The sequence below is a fragment of the Sinohyriopsis cumingii genome, chromosome 6, assembly GCF_028554795.1.
Source record: "Sinohyriopsis cumingii isolate HCF-2022 chromosome 6, ASM2855479v2, whole genome shotgun sequence".
NCBI lineage: Eukaryota > Metazoa > Mollusca > Bivalvia > Unionida > Unionidae > Sinohyriopsis > Sinohyriopsis cumingii.
In genome coordinates this window covers 21,769,040-21,793,336 of record NC_142966.1, presented here as the reverse complement: position 1 = coordinate 21,793,336, position 24,297 = coordinate 21,769,040, and the positions used below count along the sequence as shown (strand labels likewise).

General features: G+C 36.2%; 1 protein-coding gene across 6 annotated transcripts in view; it reads right to left on the bottom strand.

Moving 5' to 3' along the window:
• The window catches only part of LOC149796476 (intermembrane lipid transfer protein VPS13D-like), a 360,667-nt gene that overhangs the window by 222,947 nt on the left and 113,423 nt on the right, over nt 1-24,297 (bottom strand). For all 6 annotated transcript variants that reach the window (XM_089961181.1, XM_089961184.1, XM_089961183.1 and 3 more), the window contains exons 25-27: nt 15,764-15,929; nt 11,165-11,328; nt 711-902 (exon numbers count right to left, since the gene is read on the bottom strand). In XM_089961181.1, coding sequence (XP_089817307.1) covers nt 711-902; nt 11,165-11,328; nt 15,764-15,929 — 522 coding nt within the window. The remainder of the gene's footprint in view (nt 1-710; nt 903-11,164; nt 11,329-15,763; nt 15,930-24,297) is intronic.

Below are 24,297 nucleotides of genomic sequence, written 5' to 3'. Positions count from 1 at the left end.
CAAGTTTCAAAGTCAATTGACACAATGCACAGCACCACATAATCAAGTACTAATACTACGATTTGTCCATATTAAAAATACCAGCGTTTACATCTTGCACTGTAGGACTATACCATAATCATTTGCAGTAGTTTATACTAACAACAAAAAATGTAACCAGAAATCCCATGGGTTTTAGAACCTAACAGTTAAGTAGTCTAAAAATAAAGTTTGGCAGTCTTGGACATGGAGATTACCTATTTATCAACCCCTGGGTTCAACCATTTCTAAACAATAGGCAAGGTCTTCCAACTCGAAGTAAGTGGCCAGTCATACTATTATACATTTGATGTTCAGGGAGAAAAAGAAGCTGGCCTTTAAACTAAATTGGCCCTTATTCAACAATTACATTCACTATGTAAATCATTTGATAGTCTTAGAAATGACTTTTTGGACAATTTAATGGAAACAGTAACTTTGCAGTATGTAAACAAAATCCTGATTTAATGCTCAAGAAGTAAGGTTAAAAAAGTACATGGGACAAAATATGGAAATACCAATTCTTACGATGTAAGACTGTCAGATGTACCACTATGTACCACTTAAACAGACTGCCATAAATTAAATTTGCATTGGTAATCTTAAAATAATAAATGAAACCACACATAAAACAAGGTGCATATTGCAAATCATAGCAATCATAAGATATACAGTTTGATAAAAAATATTACCAATGATGTCCAGGCTATTGAATTGGAAATTGGCTATATGCAGAATTCCCTCCCCTTGTGCATTGCTAGGGGAGAAAGGACTGATAATCTGAAACTCTAGACAAATCAAAGCCTCTTTGTCTGGGGTGAGGGAAGCACTGTGTGTGCACTCTCCACTCAGATCAACTGAACCAGGGCCACCGGATTTGTATCCTGTAAAATTCAAAATAAAACTATTATAATGCAATGTCTCAAGATAATAATAATAATAATAATGAGTTTGTATAGCACCTAATCTTTAGAAGCTCTAAGCGCTTTACAACATTAGACAACAACTTTAACATAAAAAAACATATATAATGATATTATTACTAAAAGCAAATGCCATGAAATTAAAAAATATTTAAAAACATTCTGAAAATATTTAAGGTAGGGAACATTATTAAGCCTTTAAGTTTGTTCTTGCAGTCGCAATAAGTGAGTTTTAAGAGCAATCTTGAATGTGATCACTGTGTCTTTGTGTCTAAGTTCAGTGGGCAATTCATTCCACGTTGCTGGGTCCTGGGATGCAAAAGAACGTTGTCCATGTGACTTTGTTTTTACTTTGGGAATAATGAGTATATGATTGTCAGAAGAGGATCGTAAGTATCCTGATGGTGTGTACACATGGGTGAGGTCGGATAGGTATGTTGGACTGGAGTCCATCAGTGAAAAGTAGCACAGAGAACAAATTTTGTGTTTGATTCTGGATCGATTGGATAGCCAGTGTAGGGTACAGAGCAGCAGGGAGGTGTACTCTGATCGTGGTACTTTAAGTATGATCCGAGCAGCTGTGTTTTGAACTTTTTGAAGTTTCTGGAGTAGGTATTGAGATGAACCAGACAGAAGTGAGTTACAATAGTCCAGTCTTGAAAGTACTAATGAACGTACAAGTGTTTTAGTGGCATCAACTGAAAAGATATTTGCAAATGGAGCTGATTCATCTCAGCTCAAGATATGCAGCCTTGCATATGTTCATGACATGTTGGTGCAACGTGAGAGTACTGTCCAGAGTGATACCTAGGTTTCGTACTGACTGTGTGAATTTAATGTTGGTGTTACTGATATTTATTGTTTAAAGAAAAGGATGTGACTGAGAAAGTCTTTGTGTTGTGATCAGAATGGCCTCAGTTTTATGATCATTCATCTGCAGCTTGTTACATGTCATCCATGATTTCACATCAGAAATGCACCTCTCTACACCTTGGATGGTAGCATCAACTTCAGTTGGGTGGCTAGATTAGATTTGTATATTTGGGTGTCATCAGCGTACAATTGGTGAGACACTGGAGGATGATCTATGACACTTGTATAAAATAAAGAGAACAGGTCCAAGAACAGACCCCTGTGAAACACCACAACATAGATTAACTGGGCTGGAGTGTATTCCATTTGCAGACACAATTTGTGTCCTGTTGACCAAGTAGGACTTGAACCACAGTAAGACTGTACCAAATACATGGTGTCTCCAGTGAAGTAATATATCATGGTCTATTGTGTCAAATGCTGCAGACAAATCAAGGAGGGTGAGAACTGTAATCTTTCTGCTATCCAAAGCAGAAAGAATGTCATTAACTACTTTTAGAAGAGTAGTACTGTGGCAAGGGCGATATGCAGATTGTACATGGCTAAAAAGACTGTTTGAATTCAAATGAGATACAAGTTGGGATAGAACAACCTTTTCTAAGATTGGTGATCAAAAGCTTTTAAACCCAACATAAAATATGGGTTTGGAAGGTTTTCGTTAAAAGAAAGGAACTTTAGTATTAGAAAATTATTTTAAGTTACAAAGGCATTTCACTTTACTGGGGTTCACATTGTGAGAAGTTTCACTGTATGTACAACAGCATTGTAAGAATTATCCCATTTACAAATGAACATTAAATATAATATTTATGAATTATATTAACAATGTCATGTAATAAAAGCACCTGCAGTAAGCGCTACATTGTATTCTAAATCCAATATTATAAATTGTATCTGATAAATATGAACCTGATTTTTTAAAAATCATAAACCTGCAAAGACTACATAACTCAACAACAATACTTTGTGTTTTGCTAGATGTTTTATTAGGGTGGCATATAATCTTTGTTAATGTTATTCAATTTTGATTTTGTAAATGCAAATATGCAAATAAATGATGAAGATGTAGAGAAATATTAGCCACAACTATTAGTGATGGGTGCATTGCAGAGTCCCACTAACTGCAATTTGATATGATGTCCCTTCCAGTTGTATAAATTTTAAGCAGCCGATTTCTGATGTAAAAGAGTTACTTTGCCTACAAATCTTACAAGTATCACATAACAGACCACCTGTCTTGGAGTTGTGTTGTAACGATTTCTACTCTGACCACAAGTTCTGAAACTTTGCTGCATATTTTGGTTTCTTTTTGGTTGTATATCAAACCTGACATCTGATATTACTGTTGAAATATTGTCCTCCATTTCATGAGAAACTCCACTAATTTCTTCATTCTCCACTTCACTTTCCACATTCCTGCCACCACTAACTTGATGGCCACTTCAAACATTCCCAAAACCATTAACTTGAAATTCAATATAATCAGTAATTGTATGTCCTCCCATAGTCGATTTCACTTTCGAGAAATAGGCCAAAGTTTGTGCATGTGCATATGAAAGGAAAGGGTATCAATTGCAGAACCCTCTACAACACATGTTGTGATTATATATAATTAGTGGATTTTGCAACTATCTTTTTGCATTAACCTACATCTACAGAATTTGGAATGGAAGAGATATGGTGATAAAAAAATAAAATACTTTGCTTTTGAATTTATCCTGAGATTCTTCTTTGCTTAATTTATCATAACAAAAAAATTTGTACACTGCTGCAATGAGTACATTTTTATAAGCACAAACTAATTTGTGGGAGTTCTCGTGTATCACCACTTTCCAAGTGCACAAATTTTTACACATTTTGAGTGAATCATGCACCATGTGAGCATCTCTGTTTGTAAGCATAAATGTAAACCTGACTAAAGTAAATGTCACTAACAGCAATTGTAATCCATAATGCCTTGGTTGAATGAGGTATTTATGTCTATAATACTAGTAAGTGACAATCATTTTCCTGATCCGATTGTCAGTATTAAGGAGTGGTGGTGATGATGAAAAGGAAGATGATGACAACAAAGGTATCCACAAATGGGGCTTCAAGTTTCAAAAGGGTGTAATGGTATAATGTATGCCTTTGTGCTTCATGTGCTTCTTGTGGAAAGTCCGACTGACTTTAAAACATTAGACCCAGACAATAATCTTGAACAGTTCTGGCAGGTAGTAATCTTAATCTGCACACACACACAATTTAAACTTCTTGGTGGAATCAGTATAGTTGTACCGACATTGTCACATTCCAATGAGGATGCTGGAAGAATATTTTCCATTCTGAGAAAAATTCAGGCTGACTTGAGATGAAACCTGGATCCAGTAAAAGTACATCATCTCCTAAGTGTTAAAATCAACACTGATGAAAACAGCCACTAATATAATCCAGCAATGATCTAAGAAAAAAGGTAAAAATATTGTGGTACATATAGGAAGAGTAGAAATGGTAGCAAGATACTGTGGTACATATAGGATGAGTATCAATGGTAACAAGATACTGTGGTACATATAGGACGAGTATGAATGGTAACAAGATAATGTAGTACATATAGGAAGAGTATCAATGGTAACAAGATACTGTGGTACATATAGGAAAAGTAGGAATGGTAACAAGATACTGTGGTACATATAGGAAGAGTATCAATGGTAACAAGATATCGTGGTACATATAGGAAAAGTAGGAATGGTAACAAGATATTTTGGTACATATAGGAAGAGTATCAATGATAACAAGATACTGTGGTACATATAGGAAGAGCAGGAATGGTAACAAGATATTGTGGTACATATAGGAAAAGTAGGAATGGTAACAAGATACTGTGGTACATATAGGAAGAGTAGGAATGGTAACAAGATATTGTGGTACATATAGGAAGAGTATCAATGGTAACAAGATATTGTGGTACATATAGGAAAAGTAGGAATGGTAACAAGATATTTTGGTACATATAGGAAGAGTATCAATGGTAACAAGATACTGTGGTACATATAGGAAGAGTAGGAATGGTAACAAGATATTGTGGTACATATAGGAAGAGTATCAATGGTAACAAGATATCGTGGTACATATAGGAAAAGTAGGAATGGTAACAAGATATTTTGGTACATATAGGAAGAGTATCAGTGGTAACAAGATACTGTGGTACATATAGGAAGAGTAGGAATGGTAACAAGATATTCTGGTACAAATAGGAAAAGTAGGAATGGTAAAAAGATACTGTGGTACATATAGGAAGAGTAGGAATGGTAACAAGATATTGTGGTACATATAGGAAAAGTAGGAATGGTAACAAGATACTGTGGTACATATAGGAAGAGTATCAATGGTAACAAGATATTGTAGTACATATAGGAAGAGTATCAATGGTAACAAGATACTGTAGTACATATAGAAAGAGTAGGAATGGTAACAAGATACTCTGGTACATATAGGAAAAGTATGAATGGTAACAAGATACTGTAGTACATATAGGAAGAGTATCAATGGTAAAAAGATACTGTAGTACATATAGGAAGAGTATCAATGGTAAAAAGATACTGTAGTACATATAGGAAGAGTAGGAATGGTAACAAGATATTTTGGTACAAATAGGAAAAGTAGGAATGGTAACAAGATACTGTGGTACATATAGGAAGAGTATCAATGGTAACAAGATATTGTGGTACATATAGGAAAAGTAGGAATGGTAACAAGATACTGTGGTACATATAGGAAGAGTATCAATGGTAACAAGATATTGTAGTACATATAGGAAGAGTATCAATGGTAACAAGATACTGTAGTACATACAGAAAGAGTAGGAATGGTAACAAGATACTCTGGTACATATAGGAAGAGTATGAATGGTAACAAGATACTGTAGTACATATAGGAAGAGTATCAATGGTAAAAAGATATTTTGGTACAAATAGGAAAAGTAGGAATGGTAAAAAGATATTTTGGTACAAATAGGAAGAGTATCAATGGTAACAAGATACTGTAGTACATATAGGAAAAGTAGGAATGGTAACAAGATATTTTGGTACAAATAGGAAAAGTAGGAATGGTAACAAGATACTGTGGTACATATAGGAAGAGTATCAATGGTAACAAGATATTGTGGTACATATAGGAAAAGTAGGAATGGTAACAAGATACTGTAGTACATATAGGAAGAGTAGGAATGGTAACAAGATATTGTGGTACATATAGGAAAAGTAGGAATGGTAACAAGATATTGTGGTACATATAGGAAAAGTAGGAATGGTAACAAGTAACTGTGGTACATATAGGAAGAGTATCACTGGTAACAAGATACTGTGGTACATATAGGAAAAGTAGGAATGGTAACAAGATACTGTAGTACATATAGGAAGAGTAGGAATGGTAACAAGATATTGTGGTACTACAGGAAAAGTAGGAATGGTAACAAGATATTGTGGTACATATAGGAAAAGTAGGAATGGTAACAAGATACTGTGGTACATACAGGAAGAGTATCAATGGTAACAATACTGTGGTACATACAGGAAGATTATCAATGGTAACAAGATACTGTGGTACATATAGGAAGAGTAGGAATGGTAACAAGATACTGGGGGAAGAGTATGAATGGTAACAAGATACTGTTGTACATATAGGATGAGTATCAATGGTAACAAGATACTGTGGTACATATAGGACGAGTATGAATGGTAAGAAGATACTGTAGTACATATAGGAAGAGTATCAATGGTAACAAAATAATGTGGTACATATAGGAAGAGTAGGAATGGTAAGAAGATACTGAGGTACATACAGACATGGTTCTGGTATTTCCCCCAAAAGCTGAAAATTTGAAAGGATGGTATAGTGGTCCTCCCACAACGGGGTCTCGAGAGGAAGTGCCCCCAATCCGGGGGGGGGGGGCCAAGTAGAACGAAGGTCCCTGGTCAAAAATGCATTTTACAATCACAAAACTGCTCCTGGTGCAATTTATGATCATAATATATAACAAAATAATCAGCTGAAAAACTAACAAACTTACCAAAAAATTGCAACTTGACTTGAATAATTTCCCAACATTTATTGTCACATAAATTTGTTCTCCAATACTATTGGTGCTTAAGTTATTTCATGTGCATGTCAGTGTTCACATTGTAATTAACTCAAAATAATTTCTCAATTTGTGCAGCCAAAAAACTACACTTCTCTCTTTTCAAAACAAATCTGTAAAATAAACACCCTAGTACATCAACTATATACAAATAATCACATACATTCACTTGTCTCTTTCTCCAATGGACACAACCTGTTGATATTCCAGTCGAGCTCATTTTGCGGCTTTGGCAAAGATTTGTTTAGCCTTCCTTTTTGACTAACTTTTTGGGCTCAATGTGCAATCGTTTATTTTCCTACTCAATGAGAGCCTTTTTCCTTTCAAGCTGGTGCTTGTATTGGTGACATGCAGTGCACATATTCTGACAGAAGGCTACATCTGTTCTTTCATGCAAAAAATCTTTCTTCTTATAGTAATTAATTGCACTTTTTCCAGATGCCTTCTGAGCTTCAATTTTTCCATATGCAGCTTCTTTTGTAGGTGCTGTTCCAAAACCTTCCAACCACAATTGACATTGATCAGAGGTCACAAAATGCCAGTCCTCTAACATTCAATTTTCTTATAAACTGACCAACTAAATTTCCGTAGACTTTTTGCTCCAGCCATTCCCATTTCCATACGTGTTATTTTAACCTTTATCTAAACATCTCTCAACAACTCAGGACGCCATTTTTTTTGCTGCAAGCATGCTTCTTCTTTCCATTGCCATCAGTTTCCATTACACGAAGATTCACTGGATGAATTTAAACTTTTGACCAATCAGAATACTCTTCATGAGAGTCGTGGGCTAGCTAATATATGGAATGAATACGTTACAGATGTCATTGCAGAATGGGACTGAACAGACCGTTTTTTAAAAAATGGATCAGAGATGATAAAAAAAACCAGAAGACTATATCAAGAAAAATCAGATTAAAGTCAGGAGAAAAGCAGAATTCCGCTTTAAAAACGGAGAAAAATCATGTCTGTCCATAAAGGAAGAGTAGGAATGGTAACAAGATACTGTGAAAGGACTGATTTAATGAGATAATGTGTAGAATTGTTCAACAGTTGCAATTTTTTTGACCATTTGCATACTAAAAATTGGGCCCACAAAATCCTCCTCTTCATGAAGTCAAAATTCTTGACCGAATTTCAGAAATCTTCTTATCTGTCTTTTCTGTCATTAGCATGCTTACAGCAACATTAACCTCATGAATCTAAAAAAGACTCAAAATGATTCTTGTTGCTATGTGTGTGAGAGAGAGCATTATGGTCCTTATACAGTTGAACAGCTAGTAAGTAACTTAAATTATATTATTAACATTCTTAGCTCACAAAAACAGATACAACTTTTTCATATAAATATGTCAAAGGACTATGTTGATAGAGATAGCCCTGTTAATCAGTCAATCAATTTAGTTTTGTACATGTCCTACACAGTGAGGATTTAATTGATGGTATGCAATCATACTCTAGTGACTTTGGAGTAACCAATCTTCTGAATTCAGAAATACTGTATAATCTGGACCAGAAACATTCACATCAGAAAAGTGTGAACTAAAACATTTATTATGGGAATATGAACACTTGTTTCCAGATGTTCCAACACGAACAAATAAAATCTACCATGATGCTGAAATTGTAGATTCTACATCTGTGAAAGACGAGCCTTACAGGATGGATCCTCTCAAAGAAGAATCTTTGAAAAAAGAAATTAAATATTTGCTGGAGAATGACTTCATAAAACTAAATAAAAGTAACCAGTTTTCTAGTGCTTAAACTAGACAATATTTGGCTAATGTGGGTATGTGAGAAAGCTTGCCAGTAGCTTCTTATGGGTCGGTGGTTCTTTCCAGGTTCTTCCTCCACCATTAATACTGGTTGCCACGTATAGCCTATCATGTGCTGAAAAATGCCGTTAAACCCTACAACAGCAGCAAAAACAACAACAACTAGACAATACTTTTCACATGTGCACTGACTATAGAAAAGTCAACAGCATCACCAAAACAGTTTCATTTCCAATTCCAAGAACTGAGTGTGTGTGATATAGATTTTTAACATAGCTTTAACAATTTTCCAGTCATATTGCAACAATGTCTGCAATGTGGCAGTTTAAAGTAATGTCTAGCACTGAGGCATTATGCTGCAGACATGTAGCTTGATGTCCACCCAGTCACATTATCCTGACACCGGGCTGACCAGTCCTTACACTAACCTCTTAATGCTGAGCGCCTAGCAAGGTAGCTGTTAGTACCATTTTTAGAAGTCTTTGGTATGACTTGGCTGGGGTTCAAACCCACGAACACCGGAGCGGTCACCAAGAATTGATGAATACGCTGAAAAAATTGGAAATGCAAAATATATCACCAAGTTTTACCTTTTGAAAGGATTATAGCAAACTCAACTCATGGAAAGAGCAATGGAAATTTCGGTATTCGTAAGTCCAGATTGACTTTATCAATATAAAGTGATGACATTGGATATGAAATGTTCACCTTCAACTGTCCAGCATTTAATGAACAAAAATCTGGCTGAGATGATTGTGACACTCATATCGATGATGTCATTCTCTACAATGAGACCTGAAAAGATCATCTGGAAACCATTCAAAAATTCTTTGATCGACTGAATGAAGCAAATCTGACTATTAATTTAAATTTAGTTTCGTTGTGCTCGTGTTACATTTTTAGGACATATAGTGGGACACGGTCAAGTTAAACCTATCTAAGTAAAGGTCAAAGCTATTTCTAAATTCCTGTGCCAATCATAAAGTAGCAACTCATGCAATTTTTGGATATAACTGGATTACTGGAAAGTTTGTTCAAATTTTCCCACAGTTACTGAACCTCTGTAAAAAGTGTTGCAAATTTAAGTGAACAAATGCTGCTATACGGGATTAATTTATTAAAATGTGTGTGTGTGTGATTATGATTTTCAACGTCGCTTTAACAATTTTTCAGTCATATTGCTACGATGTCTGCAGTGTGGCAGTTTTATAGTGATGTCTAGCACTGGGCATCATGCCATAGACATGTAGCATGATGTCCCCACCCAGTCACATTATCCTGACACATAACACTAACCACTTAATGCTGAGTGCCAAGCAAGGCAGCTGTTAGTACCATTTTTGTAAGTCTTTGGTATGACTCGACTGGGGATCGAACCCATGACCCCCCACATCCGAGGCTGATGCTCGAAACAATAGGCCATCAGAGTGGTCTAGAAAAAAGGTGGATTCAAGAATAAGGGTAGATTCTCTCTGACTTTTATCTGATATGAAAAAACCAAATGGCTTCTAAACTCATTTTCAAATCTTAAACTATACTCTGGTGTTTTGTGACAGTCATAGACTCAGTAAAGGGCACTCATTAATGATATCAATGAATCAGTCAGGGAATTTACTAATTGTATTAAAGAAATGGGCTCAAATTAATGCAAATCAAAAGCAGTGATGTAATACACAGATTTTCCACGTACACATGACGGTTGTTGAAACCAGTTGGAACAATCTTTCATGTGTTGGACATTTTGAAAATAAATGTTATTTAAACAGAATAACAAACAACTTCATTAGAAAAAGCACATTATTAAAAATTAAAATCAACCTGATTGCAGCAAAATGAGGATTCAGTCATTAAACAGGCCAGTTCCCTAATGCTGCTCAATCCTCATGGTTTTCTCAATGTCAAAGCAATTTATTTTCTTCAATTTTTGGAGATCCCTCGGTAACTCATGCCTCGCTTAGAGTGCAGTCTATGTTTGTGGACCCCGTCATGCATGATTTATATTGAGGGAGAGGTTTTTTTTTGAATCCTAACGTAAATCTCAATTTAACTGTTTTATACAAAAACGTAAAGTCTCTGATGAAGAATAAAAGTTAAAATATGACACATTAAATATGAAATCTTATGGACAGATAAGCCCAACAAATTGGTGGGTACAAAAACTTACATCAATTAGAGTATATATACAGACAGACATAAGTACAGCTGCTATTGTATATTAAAATGCTTTTAGATAACAAAATTTAAGGGGAGGGGAAAGGAGATGGACAAAAGCTGAAGTCACACTTCAAACAAATATCAATAGCTGACTGACATATCAGTGCCAGTTCAAGTACTTCAAACTCTAGCCAATGCATCCAATTTAGTCAGATACATGACATTAGGCAAGTGATTCTACAATAAAACCTTAAAATACTAAACCATAAAATATATGCTATAATCTATCAATCTGTACATACCACCTCCACTAATGATACTGTAAGTTCTAGCCACTGCCTCCTGTACAGCATAAAGAGTGGTACTGTTAGTAGATGACAATGGATTGAGTGTTTCTTCTGGGGAACCTGGGCACGTTGGGGATGTAGGGTCAGACCCACACAAGCTACCACTGGTACTGTCAAGGCTGATAAAAAAGAAATTAATGTAGTAAAGAGATTGGTAATTTAGTCAGATTGGTAAAGAGATTGGTAATTTGGTCTTGATTGGTAAAGAGATAGATAACTTGGTCTGGATTGGTAAAGAGACTGGTAATCTGGTCTGGATTTACTTAACAAATTAGGATGGATGGACAGAACAAAATAAACCCAACAATAAAACTGTATGCCAGACTGATGTAAGGCACTTCATCACAACATTTTGTGCATCATTAGATGATGATTGTAATTATGTACCAAGGTGATCAATTATGCCATTAATGTGAATCAATCTGCTGGGGAATCTGATTATAGATTTTGGGTCATACAAAGGCTACCAATCATGCTGACTGAATTAATGTGTGCGTGTGATTTAGATTTTTAACGTAGCTTTAACAATATTCCAGTCATAATGCTGTGATGTCTGCAGTGTGGCAGTTTAAAATGATGTCTAGCACTGGTGCATCATGCATACATGTAGCATGATGTCCCACCCAGTCACATTATCCTGACACCAGGCCGACTAATCCTAGCACTAACCTCTTAATGCTGAGTGCCTAGCAAGTTTGCTGTTAGTACCATTTTTAGAAGTCTTTGGTATGACCTCCTGCATCTGGGGCGGACTCTCTAACCACTAGGTCACCCCAGCAGTTGCCAATTGAATTAAAAAACCATGTGATTTGATGTTGCGAATAATGCATGATTTTTTGGAGCCCAGACAATTCAACACAAAGTTCAAAATGTATTAAAAATATGGAAAATTGCTTAAGGTAAATGAAAACCTAATCAGAACATATAAATACCCATAGAAATATGGCTACAAATCAAATTTTTCCATATCAAGCACTTTTTTCCCAATAACATCTCCATAAAAAAGAATGAGGAAATTTGAAATTTAGTATTATCACTGCAATTAATTAAAGTTACGCTCTGTATCCCTGATATCTAACCCTCTGGTATGAAATGGTGCATCTTTTATAGTAGCAGGTGAAATATTAAAAAAATTCATGAAAAATCTATTCATATATATATATATATATATTTATATTATATATTTATATCCATGGGTTTATTTATTACATAGCAAATTAAAGTAAATTGTTTATTTCTTCTTATTCAATCACATTATATTAGGAATAATAGCCTGCTACCATACAAATCCAGCCCAACTAAAAGGCAAAAAAAGATCTTTTTCTGTCTATGTCATATAGATAAAGGGCAATAAACTAGCACATTACCTCCCCATGCCATACTAATGGGAATGCTCACTTGGCAGGATGGTTGGAGGGTAATGTGATTGGGTAAGTATTCTTGTAGAAATACAATTTACTTAAAAATTTGCTTTCTCCTTCAAATACATTTCCCAATCTCGCGTGCCACAAGTTGTCCCTGTGCGTTTCAAGTAGTGCTTGAGTGCATGAACATGATCGTGAATGGTTGCTGCTCTCAACTTATGGAAGAGAGCAACCAAATGACAAACCTACAGAAGGTAACCTATTTTGGGCTACAAAACCTGGTTGTGTTGAGAGAACCATCTATCTCAGAAAAGTTCGGGTCAATGGAAAGGGCATGTACTGTATTTACCATATATATTGGGACATGATAAAATAATTTTATTTTTCTGTCCCAGAACTTATGGTGAAACGTTTTTACACCTAGATCATATATCCCAAGACTTAAGAAACAAAATAAATTTGCATTGCATTTGTGCTCCCCCTCCCCACACTGCACATTGCAGTAAAATACAAAAACAAAACACTTATTTGATAACAAAAAGCAAGAAACTAACCTTGTATTGTTATCATTTATTCCTTTTTTTTTTTCAACATGAGCATTAAAGATTAATATACACGAAATCCATATATGTAGCATAGGCTTCCATACTGTATTGTGTATTGCTTATGTCCGATAATACACGCCACATTGTTCACTGACATGAACATTGAGAAACAAATTGTGCTTGGTTGTGCTCAAAGGTTTGAATATGTTATCCAACTGAAAAGTAAATCCAACAAAATTACAAACAAGAGGGAAATAATGAACCGTTTTCTTGAAGACAGTGTCATTCGCGCATGACATGGTGTTAGGTGCAAAATAATCAAGACTGAATTATATCCAGGTCTAATGTATAATCACAAACAACAATCAATATTTGAAAACACATTCATTTGAGTATAAGTGACAATATTTTTGCCAGCACAGGTTACAAAAGTATCATTACTATTTACCCACAGACATCAATGCTCCTTTGTATTAATTATTACTACAGGTAGTGAATAAACACAACTGGCAGCTTAGACATGTATCATGATGTCCAACCCAGTCACATTATCCTGACACCAGGCCAACCAGTCCTAACACTAACCTCCTAATGCTGAGGGCCAAGCAACTCAGCTGTTAGTACCATTTCTTTTAGTCTTTGGTATGACTCAGCCATGGATTGAACCCACGACCTCCCACATCTGAGGCGGATGCTCTAACCACTAGGCCAACGAAGCAGTTCCCAAGTCTGATCACCTTTCATTGATACTAGGCAAACCAAACATTGATCCATTGCATCTGACTCTTTACAAAGCCTTTGTATTGTAGACAACAATGACAATGCCTTGGTAGTTGTCACTGCATATCTATTTTCTAACATAAGGAAATACCACAATCCTGTTTGGAAAACATATACAGACCCAATGCTGACTAAAAATTTAAAAGTATACAATAATCACAAATTTCAAAGTTTTTGAAATATTGATATAATGACATGAAATTATCTACATATGATTCAAAATATCAAACCAAATATTATGAACTTGCATGGTTTCGGTTTAATTATGCGAATAAGGTTTTCATACAAAAGAGTCCAGAAATATGTTCAGCAGTTCTGTGCTATTTTGATGAGCAGTTTCTCAGGATGGATGGACAGGATCACAAAAAAGAGATGACATCAAAACTATAATCCAGATTAATGTAAGGCACTTTATCTTCATGTTTTGTGCATCTTTAGATGCTGACTTTAATGTGTACGAAGTTTCACACTGAACCTTTCAAAAGCTGCAAGTTGTGTTCTCAACATTGCATTCAAGATCACGACAAAAGGGCAGCTCTAATAAAAATAGTGAAACTAAAGTTATTTGTCAATTATGCACATCTAAAGACGATGACTATGACGTGCGATCTTTCATGCTGATCCACTGAAAACAGAAAAGTTCCAATCACATTATTCTGTCATACACAACATCTATCTCAAAGCCAAAAAAACAATAATTATAACAAAACTTTCATGAGCACAGTAATTTGTCAATATGCACATTTTCAGATGATGCCTGTAATACATGTAGTAAGTTTTATAGCTATCATCAAAAACTGCAGAACAAGTTTCTGTCACACGATGCATTCAGATGCAAGACAAGGGTAATAACTCTCAACAAGAATTAAGGAAGGACAGCAAATGGTTAAAATTTGCATCTTCAAAATAATGGCCATAACTTCCAAATTTTCATGGTGTAACAGGAAAGTTTTCAATACTGATTCTAGTTTTAAATCTCAATTAATTTCTACTATTCTAAGGCATATCATGTTTATGATTATACTGACACTAACATAATAGATAACTATCTACAACACGAATTAATTTCACTTCACAAAATGTATTTAATTGGTATCTATTTCCTAAAGTGCTGCCACCAGTGAGCATTACTGACACTTTTGTGGTTAGAAATTTAGATAAATACTATTATTTACAATGTACTGAGAACTTTTCTTTCGTAAAGAAAAGTTAACAAAATATATGACTTCTTATTAAAGGTTACATATTTCATGACCTTTTGACCTTGTTTATTTTATGGATTTTATACCTCTTTTTGCCATTATCTTTGTTTTGTAAACTTTTAACTTTCATATTTTATCTCATGGTGCATATTTGCTTTTATAGGAAGGAGCTTGTCTTCATGGGGATCAAAGTTTTTGCCATTAGAATTTTTGCTTCCTAGAATTTCCTAAGCACTATACAACCAGGGTTATGCTGACATGTTCATAAACCCTACACAGACACAAGAATTTACAATCGACATAATTTACTAATATGCATACAAACAGGCCTATCAAGTCACTTGTCTATGTCATTTCGTTTATCCACAATCAAGATAACAATGTTCGACCAAAGATGTCCATGTCCAAAAAGTAAAAAATAATAATTTTAAAATGGAAAAATTGTTTTGACATCTAACTATTTTAGTTCAATTCATCTACATATGAATGCAAACACTCCTACCAAATTTAGCTTTTCATTATTCAGTAGTTGTTAGCCCAAACTGTGCCTTCAAACATCCTAGGATGGATAGAATAATAGATCTATATGGGACCAAATCAAGATACAATTGTTGCAAGTAGTGGCATACAAATATTAAAACTGACAGATTTAACACCACATACACAAGATTTTTGTGGGAGGCTACCAGCAGCTCAAAGTCTTGTCCAAATTGTTGGAGGGCATCTACAACAAGCAGGCTGTGGATGGACAGGGACATGGCTGTGTCAAATGGACGCTTTGTTAAATTGGCCTTCACTTGGGAAACCTGCAACTCTGCAACTGCACGCTCTGAAAAAAAATGGAGATAAAACATTGACTTATCTTATTTACTCTAGCTGTTTAACACATACCAAAATTGGCTTTTGTAATATCAGAGCATACTCAACACCACAGAATGATATCATTGGTACAACATCACTTGTTACCTAAGTATGAAGTAGCATTGGGTGAAAGTGGCTGTTGTTGTTGTTGTTGTTGTGGTGTTTAACGCCATTTTTCAGCACACGATAGGCTATACATGGCAGCCAGTATTAATGGTGGTGGAAGAACCCGGGAAAAACCCAGAAAGGACCACTGACCCACGAGAAGCTACTGGCAAGCTTTCTCACATACCCACATTGGCTGAATCCGAGACTCGAACAGGCGCAGAAAGTGGATGTTAAATGGTATATGTGTGACTTCTTTCTCCTACATATTTGTGACTTCTCCTGTCAAATAGTAAAAATGAAAGATGTTTATACAATTGTAACTGCAACAAAATCTTCAACCTATGCACTGAATGATGATCTATGACATTTGAGAGTGGCTGTGTGTATAGAATGAAGAGAACAGGTCCAAGAACAGACCCCTGTGGAACACCACAACATAGATCAACTGGGCTGGGGTGTATTCCATTTGCAGACAAAATTTGTGTCCTGTTGACCAAGTAGGACTTGAACCACAGTAAGGCTGTATCATGAATGCCAAATACATGCTGTCTCCAGTGAAGTAATATATTATGGTCTATTGTGTCAAATGCTGCAGATAAATCAAGGAGGATGAGGACTGTAATCTTTCTGCTATCCAAAGCAGAGAGAATGTCATTAACTACTTTTTGAGTACTGTGGTATGGGTAATATGCAGATTTTACATTGCTAAAAAGACTGTTTGAATTCAGATGAGATACAAGCTGGGATAGAACAACTTTTTCTAAGATTTTTGGTATAAATGGGAGATTAGAAACTGGGCGGTAGTTCTTTAAATCGTTAAATACCCATTACTATTTTATGAATAATGGTGATTACATTTTCCCTAACATTTTAATCTAATGACCTTTGGAGATAGATATTCATTGAAATGTCACTTTGATATATATACAATGTATTGACCACATGGGACTGATATTCAATGTTAATGACCCTTGGGGATAGATATTTACTTTAATAACCCTTGTAGATACATACTGAATGTAATGACTCATGGGGATGTGAATCCAAACACTCTTGAAAACAGATATGCAATGTAATGACCCTTGGGGATAGATATTAACTGTAATGACCCTTGGAGAAAGTTCAATGTAATGACCCATGGGGATATATATTCAACGTAATGACCACAAGGGAATGATATTCAATGTAAGGACTTTTAGTGATAGATATTCAATCTAATGTAAGGACTCTTGCTGATAGATATTCAATGCAATGTAAGGACTCTTGGTGATAGATATTCAATGTAATGTAAGGACTCTTGGGTATAGATATTCAATGTAATGTAAGGACTCTTTGGGGATACTATTCAATGCATGTAAGGACTCTTGGTGATAGATATTCAATGTAATGTAAGGACTCTTGGGGATAGATATTCATTGTAATGTAAGGACTCTTGGGGATAGATATTCAGTGTAATGTAAGGACTCTTGGGGATAGATATTCATTGTAATGTAAGGACTCTTGGGGATAGATATCCAATGTAATGTAAGGATTCATGGGGACAGATATTCAACCTAATGGCCCATGAAAGCTTACCCCCACAGATGCAGATTCAGCTGAAGACTGAGGGTGACTGGATTATCTAGTATGTATTCACTAGTTTCATTGAGACAGTAAGTCTGTCAGAATGTAAGCCTGCCAGAACGTGAAATATTTTGGATGTGGATTTTGTCAATGATGACATCACATGAGAAAATCCCCAGAAGGCAGATGTCTGGGAACTTGATTCTCCACTGCCTGCTTATGCAACTGATGACAGTTGCGCTGTCACACAAAATGAAAACAGCCTTTCCAGACAGTATATCCCGCTGCAATTTAAATGCAATCACTATGACCTTCTTCTCAAGTTTAGAGGTTACTTTCTGAAAGGAAGGCAGGGAGTGGATACACCATCATACAATGCTGGCAGATCATAATTTCCAGCATCTGATCCCACAATGAGATATTCAATATAAGCCAAATGAGGTCCTCTATATTCCAAGTTGGGATCTCACGTATCCAAGAGCTGGGATCGTTTAGTATTGTGGAAAAAGTTTCAACCACCACTGGGATAAAAGAATTACCTGCAATTTTCACATGAACAGGTGACCCAGATGAGAAGATCTGCTGCTGCATGAGATCCAAGAGATTTAGAAATTCTTTGGCTGAAATTTAATTCTCTGAGTGAATTTGAAGACAAATTCCTGTGAAAGTTTTGGTTCAAATGGATTCTGAACACCATACACAAGTGGGTGAATAGTGGTATGAAATTGATCTATCCTTGTTGATATGGAATCTAATGCAAAGCAAATGCAAAGAGCAATTTCAAATCTTGATATGAAAGATAACTCATCTGATTTAAGAATGGTTAGGTATTTCCAAGTCCAGGATGTAAAGATGGCTCAGAAGAACATGACTCTATCCATATTTCCTGTGACGACTAAGTGACTGATATTTACATTGAGTGATCGATGACAAGAGTTGAGCATTAGTGGGTTGCTGAAAGCATTTACATCAGTAACCTATCCATTTTGTCTTCAGTTTATTACTGTTTGTTTAAGCATTATTGGATTAGAATATTGTACCAATGTACCAGTAATTACATTTTTATATTGCCTTGTAAATGTAAATACTGACTCATTAAAAAATATGCTCCCAGTATGACAAGAACGAACAGCAATAGCATTCGGTTCAACACTTGCATTTAGTTAGCATGCTTACATCATGGCATCAATGCATGTACACTGAAGATTTTGACTTACCTTGAATTAAGTACATCCCCTGGATTTAAATTATAGGCACAATTGTACTAAATTTAAATAATCATGCTACTCAACTTAGCAAGTGTTCCTACTTTTACTGACAATGACAGTCAATGGTTGGTCAGTCCAATATCAATGGGGGTGGGGGGTGGGGGGCAAATAATTATGGCATCTCATCCTGTTTAACCCAGCTTTGATGTGACAACAGTTAACTGGTGTGGATTAATGTTGCAGAACAAACATTTACCAGCATTGCTGCCAGACAAAAAAACCTCTTTTCCCATACCAGTTTCATGGTTGAAACAATTACCTGGTTGCCTGTCAGCTGATACATACCAGTAAGCTGAAACACAAAACTAAAATGTATCGATGATGATCAGTTATGTGAATATACTGTATAGTGTATCATTTCATATGATTTACATCACTTTGCTGAATCACTTATATCTCTGAAAAACATACTGACGTAGTAAAACAACAAGAGCTGGTCACTACTGTGTGAAGTATAGCAATCTTGTCAATTTTATAGACCTTTTTTTCTTTACATCTAAAAGTGTTGGGACACAAAACTGCTTAACTTTTAGATGCATATAAATCTTGGGACATGGAAAAAAAAAGATTTTTTTGTCTTGAGACTTTTAGTCATTACGGTATTCAAATCAAAACTGGCTAGTAGGTCTGATAGATCTTTATCATGATCAATAACTATTCTGCCATGACATATCTGATGCCATAGAGCAGTAGCCTTTGATGGCAACTGGTGCACAATTTTTCTCTTCAGAGAGCCAAGAAAAAGGTCTGCTAGTTTAAGGATTGAGGCAATCAGAGTGACTATGTAACTGACTCAACACTAGTCCCTTAAAATATGCTCCTTTCCTCATAAACATTCAGAGTGGAGGCCTTCCTGCTCTTGAGATTCTCTCCACAATCAAAGCTCTCGATTTTTTTCTCTTGCAATGTTGTCCATACAAGAGACATGAAAAAGATATGTTTGTTTGAAAAAATTATATCATGCTGTATTATTCCAGAATAGGTGTACTGCTAGATTCATATGACTGTTGACCCAGGATTTGTCCCATCAGAGAGGGGCTATCAGAATTATCTTGCAATTCTGACCTCTTATTTTCTGTATTATCTTTAGTAATAAGTTGGGGGGGAGGTTTACGCAAATGTTCATAACCACTTCCAAGTGATTTACATTGCATCAATGGTTCAAGCTCTGGGACCAATGACACAGGTGGCCCATTGTTCCACATTGTTGCAAAGTTTGCTCATAATATGCCCCCAATCTGATGGATAAAGTGACAATTCCATATGGATTATGTGATCATTTTTGGGGAAATGTCAGCCAAACACAAAGCCTGCCAGGAATGTTTCTGATTTAAATGTCGATCTTAAGTTAGCAGCACTGATGAAGAAACTGCCAAACCAGCACGCACAGATTTGGAGATTTGTTGCCCCCATAGCTGAGGTAAGTCACCACTACAGAGTTGTCGAACATTATCAGAACTGACTTCTCACAATGTTAGTAATTCTTGAACTGAAAGGCATTTATGACACGTTTCATAAGACAGATGTGAAGAGGCAGTTCCCCAAATCCTCATTTGCTGATGACCATATTTGAAGTCCAGCAACAAGTGGGCTCCCCAACTTATGTAAAGTGTCAGTATATACCGTCACTTCCTGCTGGGGCTTCTCCAGAAAAATTCCTGTCTTCAGCCAACAGTTGTGCCACTGACAGGAATCATCAGCTTCATTTGTGATACTGACCTTTTGATGAACTAGTAAAGGGGACCATTGAGCCAGTAAAGTCATTTGTCATGGACATATATAATGGCATCCCAGTGGGACCAAATTCACTACTGCACTGAATAGCACGAGTTGAAATCCCTTGACTGATGGAAACGACTGTACGAGTGTAGAGATTGTCAAAATCCATATGACACAGACAACACTGGGTCATAAAAGACTGAGATTGATTACAACCTCCATACCCCACTGGACAAAACTAGGTTGGATTTTTCCCAAATTCATGACAAAAACAGAGATGATTCAAAAGGGAAAAGAGATTACTTCTGCCACTGAGGAGAAGAGATCTTGTCATCACATGTTCGTCAAAGATCATCTAGATACACCATTATTGTCATAGAGGAAGTCAACTGGAACAATGATGATGCAATTCATAATCTGGTAAAGACCTATGAGATGAAAGTTAGACCAAATAGAAGGACTTGAATTGGTAAATGTTTTTGCAAACCAAAGAAACATTCATTATTTTATGAATAGGGACATGAACGTAGACATCTGTGAGATTGAGAAAGATGCCATTCTTGTCGCTTCAGATGGAAAGACATTATAGATCTCACCATCTCCTATTTGAACCTTGGTGGAAGAACCAATTCACTGAGGTGACTGAAGTCTATGATCAGCCTCAACTTGGTGCCTTCTTTTTGACCTCCTGATTTAACTGCACATCACTTAGATGGGGACAGGATGCAATCGAATGACTTGGAGCACCCTTTTATTCTGCAGCAATAGGTTAATCCAATGTGCATGGGCTGCCATCGATCTGAGGCCAAAATATCTAAAATCTTGACACAAAATCCGATTCCAACAACAGGCAAAGTTTTGGTGGAAAAAAAAAAGGTCCAAAAATTACAATTTTCCCTCATCTACCTTTCTATAATACCACCAACGTTAGTTTATCTTAAATGACCTTGATGCTACTGAACTTGGAAGTAGGGTACTACCTCCTGATGCATAAACAAGGTACCAGGGGTTAAAAAGTTAACCACTGCTAAATTTGTATCTCACATCAGGAGTTCAAAATGATAGGTTGTGGAACGTGTCTTGTACAAGACTGTTCATGGTCTGCTTTTATTTTAGGATAAACCATTCCCTGTGGCAATGATTATATAAAGACATCATCTCTGTATAATTCAAATACATTACTGGTCAGTGGTGGTTAAAGAAGCTGTCTCTGTTGGATGATTTTGTTGTACTGATACAGACTTCTGGTTCACAGTATCTATGTCCAGTTGGTGCTGGTACCAGCCAAGGGCATGGCTGGACAGACAGATCTATCACCAAATTACCATCATAATGTATTTGGGTAGTCTTATGCCTGGAGAGACAGTTGATCTATCATTAAGTCTTATGCCTGGAGAGACGGTTGATCTATCATTAAGATCGCCAAAACCATAATTGCATATAGCCATGGGCTATATTTACCACCAGTTTAGGAATGAATATTAATCCAAATAAATCTGAAATCCTGTTTGAATTTAACACATACTTGGCTTTAGATTCAGATAATGAGTCCTGTTGTAAGGAAGTGAAGCTTTAAAGCTAGCAGCACTTGATGGTGGCTATGAGAGGTAATGGGCAATAGTGATATATGAAATTATTGTCTCTTAAGTTGGGTTAGATTCAGGAGATAGCAGGTTTATATCGATATTGTTAATGTGATCAAGGAATAAATCTGAAGGAGAACAAGATTGTTTATTTACAAAATAAACTGGAAACTCAACTCTGAGTTTAACTGACTTTCAATACTTTCAAAACACCTTGATGCAAAGTCTTGGCATTGTGAAGAAGAGCTGGAAGAGAAACAGTGGAGAAAAAGACAGTCAAAAAGGAATATGCTAATACAGATGATATAATACAAAAAATCAGCACAATGCCATATCTTGCTGCTCCATTGTAGCATAATGCACAACTCTTTACAAACTCACTTATGCAAGAAAAGTAGATCACTACAATCTACTTTTAAATTTGGTGAAAAATATTGCCATCATCATCATCATCATCAATCACATAACCCATGAGGTCACTGGGGATCCACAGATAATTTCAAAACCAATTCTCTCAATCTTTCCCTGTTCTCTACTGCCCTTTGGAAATCTCCAAACCCCATGCCTGTCGACTCTTTAATGTTGTAATCCCGCATCTTTTTTCTGCCTTTTCTTTTGCACCCTCGGACTGTGCCTTGCATGATCGTTTTTGCCAGTCCAGATGATCTTTACACATGAATGAACCGCTTCAGTTTGAATTTTTTCACAGTGGTCAAAAGGTCTTTGTAGGGTTCGATGGCTCAATGGATCCTATTGTGGACGTCTTTGTTAATTACATGGCCAATGTATGAGATAGCCAAGATCTTGCAGTCACATCTCATTTTGAAGGTTTGAATCCTTATTGTAGATCTGATGTGAGCATCCATGTTTCACAAGCATACAGAAAAATGGATATGACAATTGAGTGTATCAGCCTTATTTTGGAACCAATAGCAATGTTGGTGACCTACCTTACTGTTATTGCTGTTGTTCTCTGGGCAACCCTGCAAAGTAGTTCTGGTTTGGAGCCCTCATTTGTGATAATTAATCCCAAGTACTTGAAACTTGTGATTGTTTCCAGCTTCTGTCCACTGACCTTTATTTCTGCACTGATGCCACTGGTGTTGTTTGTCATCAGTTTGGTTTTTTGGCACTAATCTCCATACCGTATGCTGTGGAGGTTGTACCGAGGCACTCACCCAAGTGATCAATATCATCTGCAAAGCGATGGTTGATGATTGTTCTTCCTCCAATGCTGACAGTGCCCTTGTGGTCTTCCAAAGCATCATCCATGATTCTTTGCATGAAAATGCTGAAGAGTGTAGGTGACAGTATACATCCCTGTCTGACTCCAATGCTGACACTGCCCTTGTGATCATGCAAGGCTTCCTCCATGATTCTTTCCAGAAATGTGTTGAAGAGTGTAGGTGACAGTATACAGACTCCAACTCTTGTTCAGAACCAATCTCCTCTGCTGTCATTGATGAGGACAGCACTGGTGGCTTTGTCATAGAGGTTCTCAACAACCTGCACCAGGTCTGAGCTGATGTTGTATTTCCTCATAGTTGCCCATAATGCTGCATGCCATACCCTATCAAAGGCTTTCTTGAAATCTATAAAGACATCTTACAGATTTTGCTGATGCTGAAGGTATTTCTCACAAAGGAGTTTGAGATTGAAGATTTGTTCTGTAGTGATCCTTCCTGCTCAGAAGCCTGCCTGTTCTTCAACAATAATTTTCTCTGCTTGAGGCTTTAGCCTGTTGAGAATTATCTTCAGCATGACTTTGCCTCGGTGTTTGATCAGACTGAAGGTTCTGCAGATTTGTCATAGCTGTAGGTTTCCTTGACTGGGGAGCATGATGACCAAAGACTGAGTCCAAGAACAACATGATACCAATAATTACACAGATCTCAGACACAAGGAAATGGTGTCCTCATTTAAGAGTGCTCTCAAAAATCACCTATTTTGACTAAAAGAACAGTCTTCAAGACTTAACAATTTTTGCTTCCTTTATTATTGTCAGCACATTTGTTTTATAATTTCATGGTGTTTGTTTTTGTAATCTTGTTGTTGTATGTTTTTATGTGTTATCAAATATTGTAAAGCATTTAGC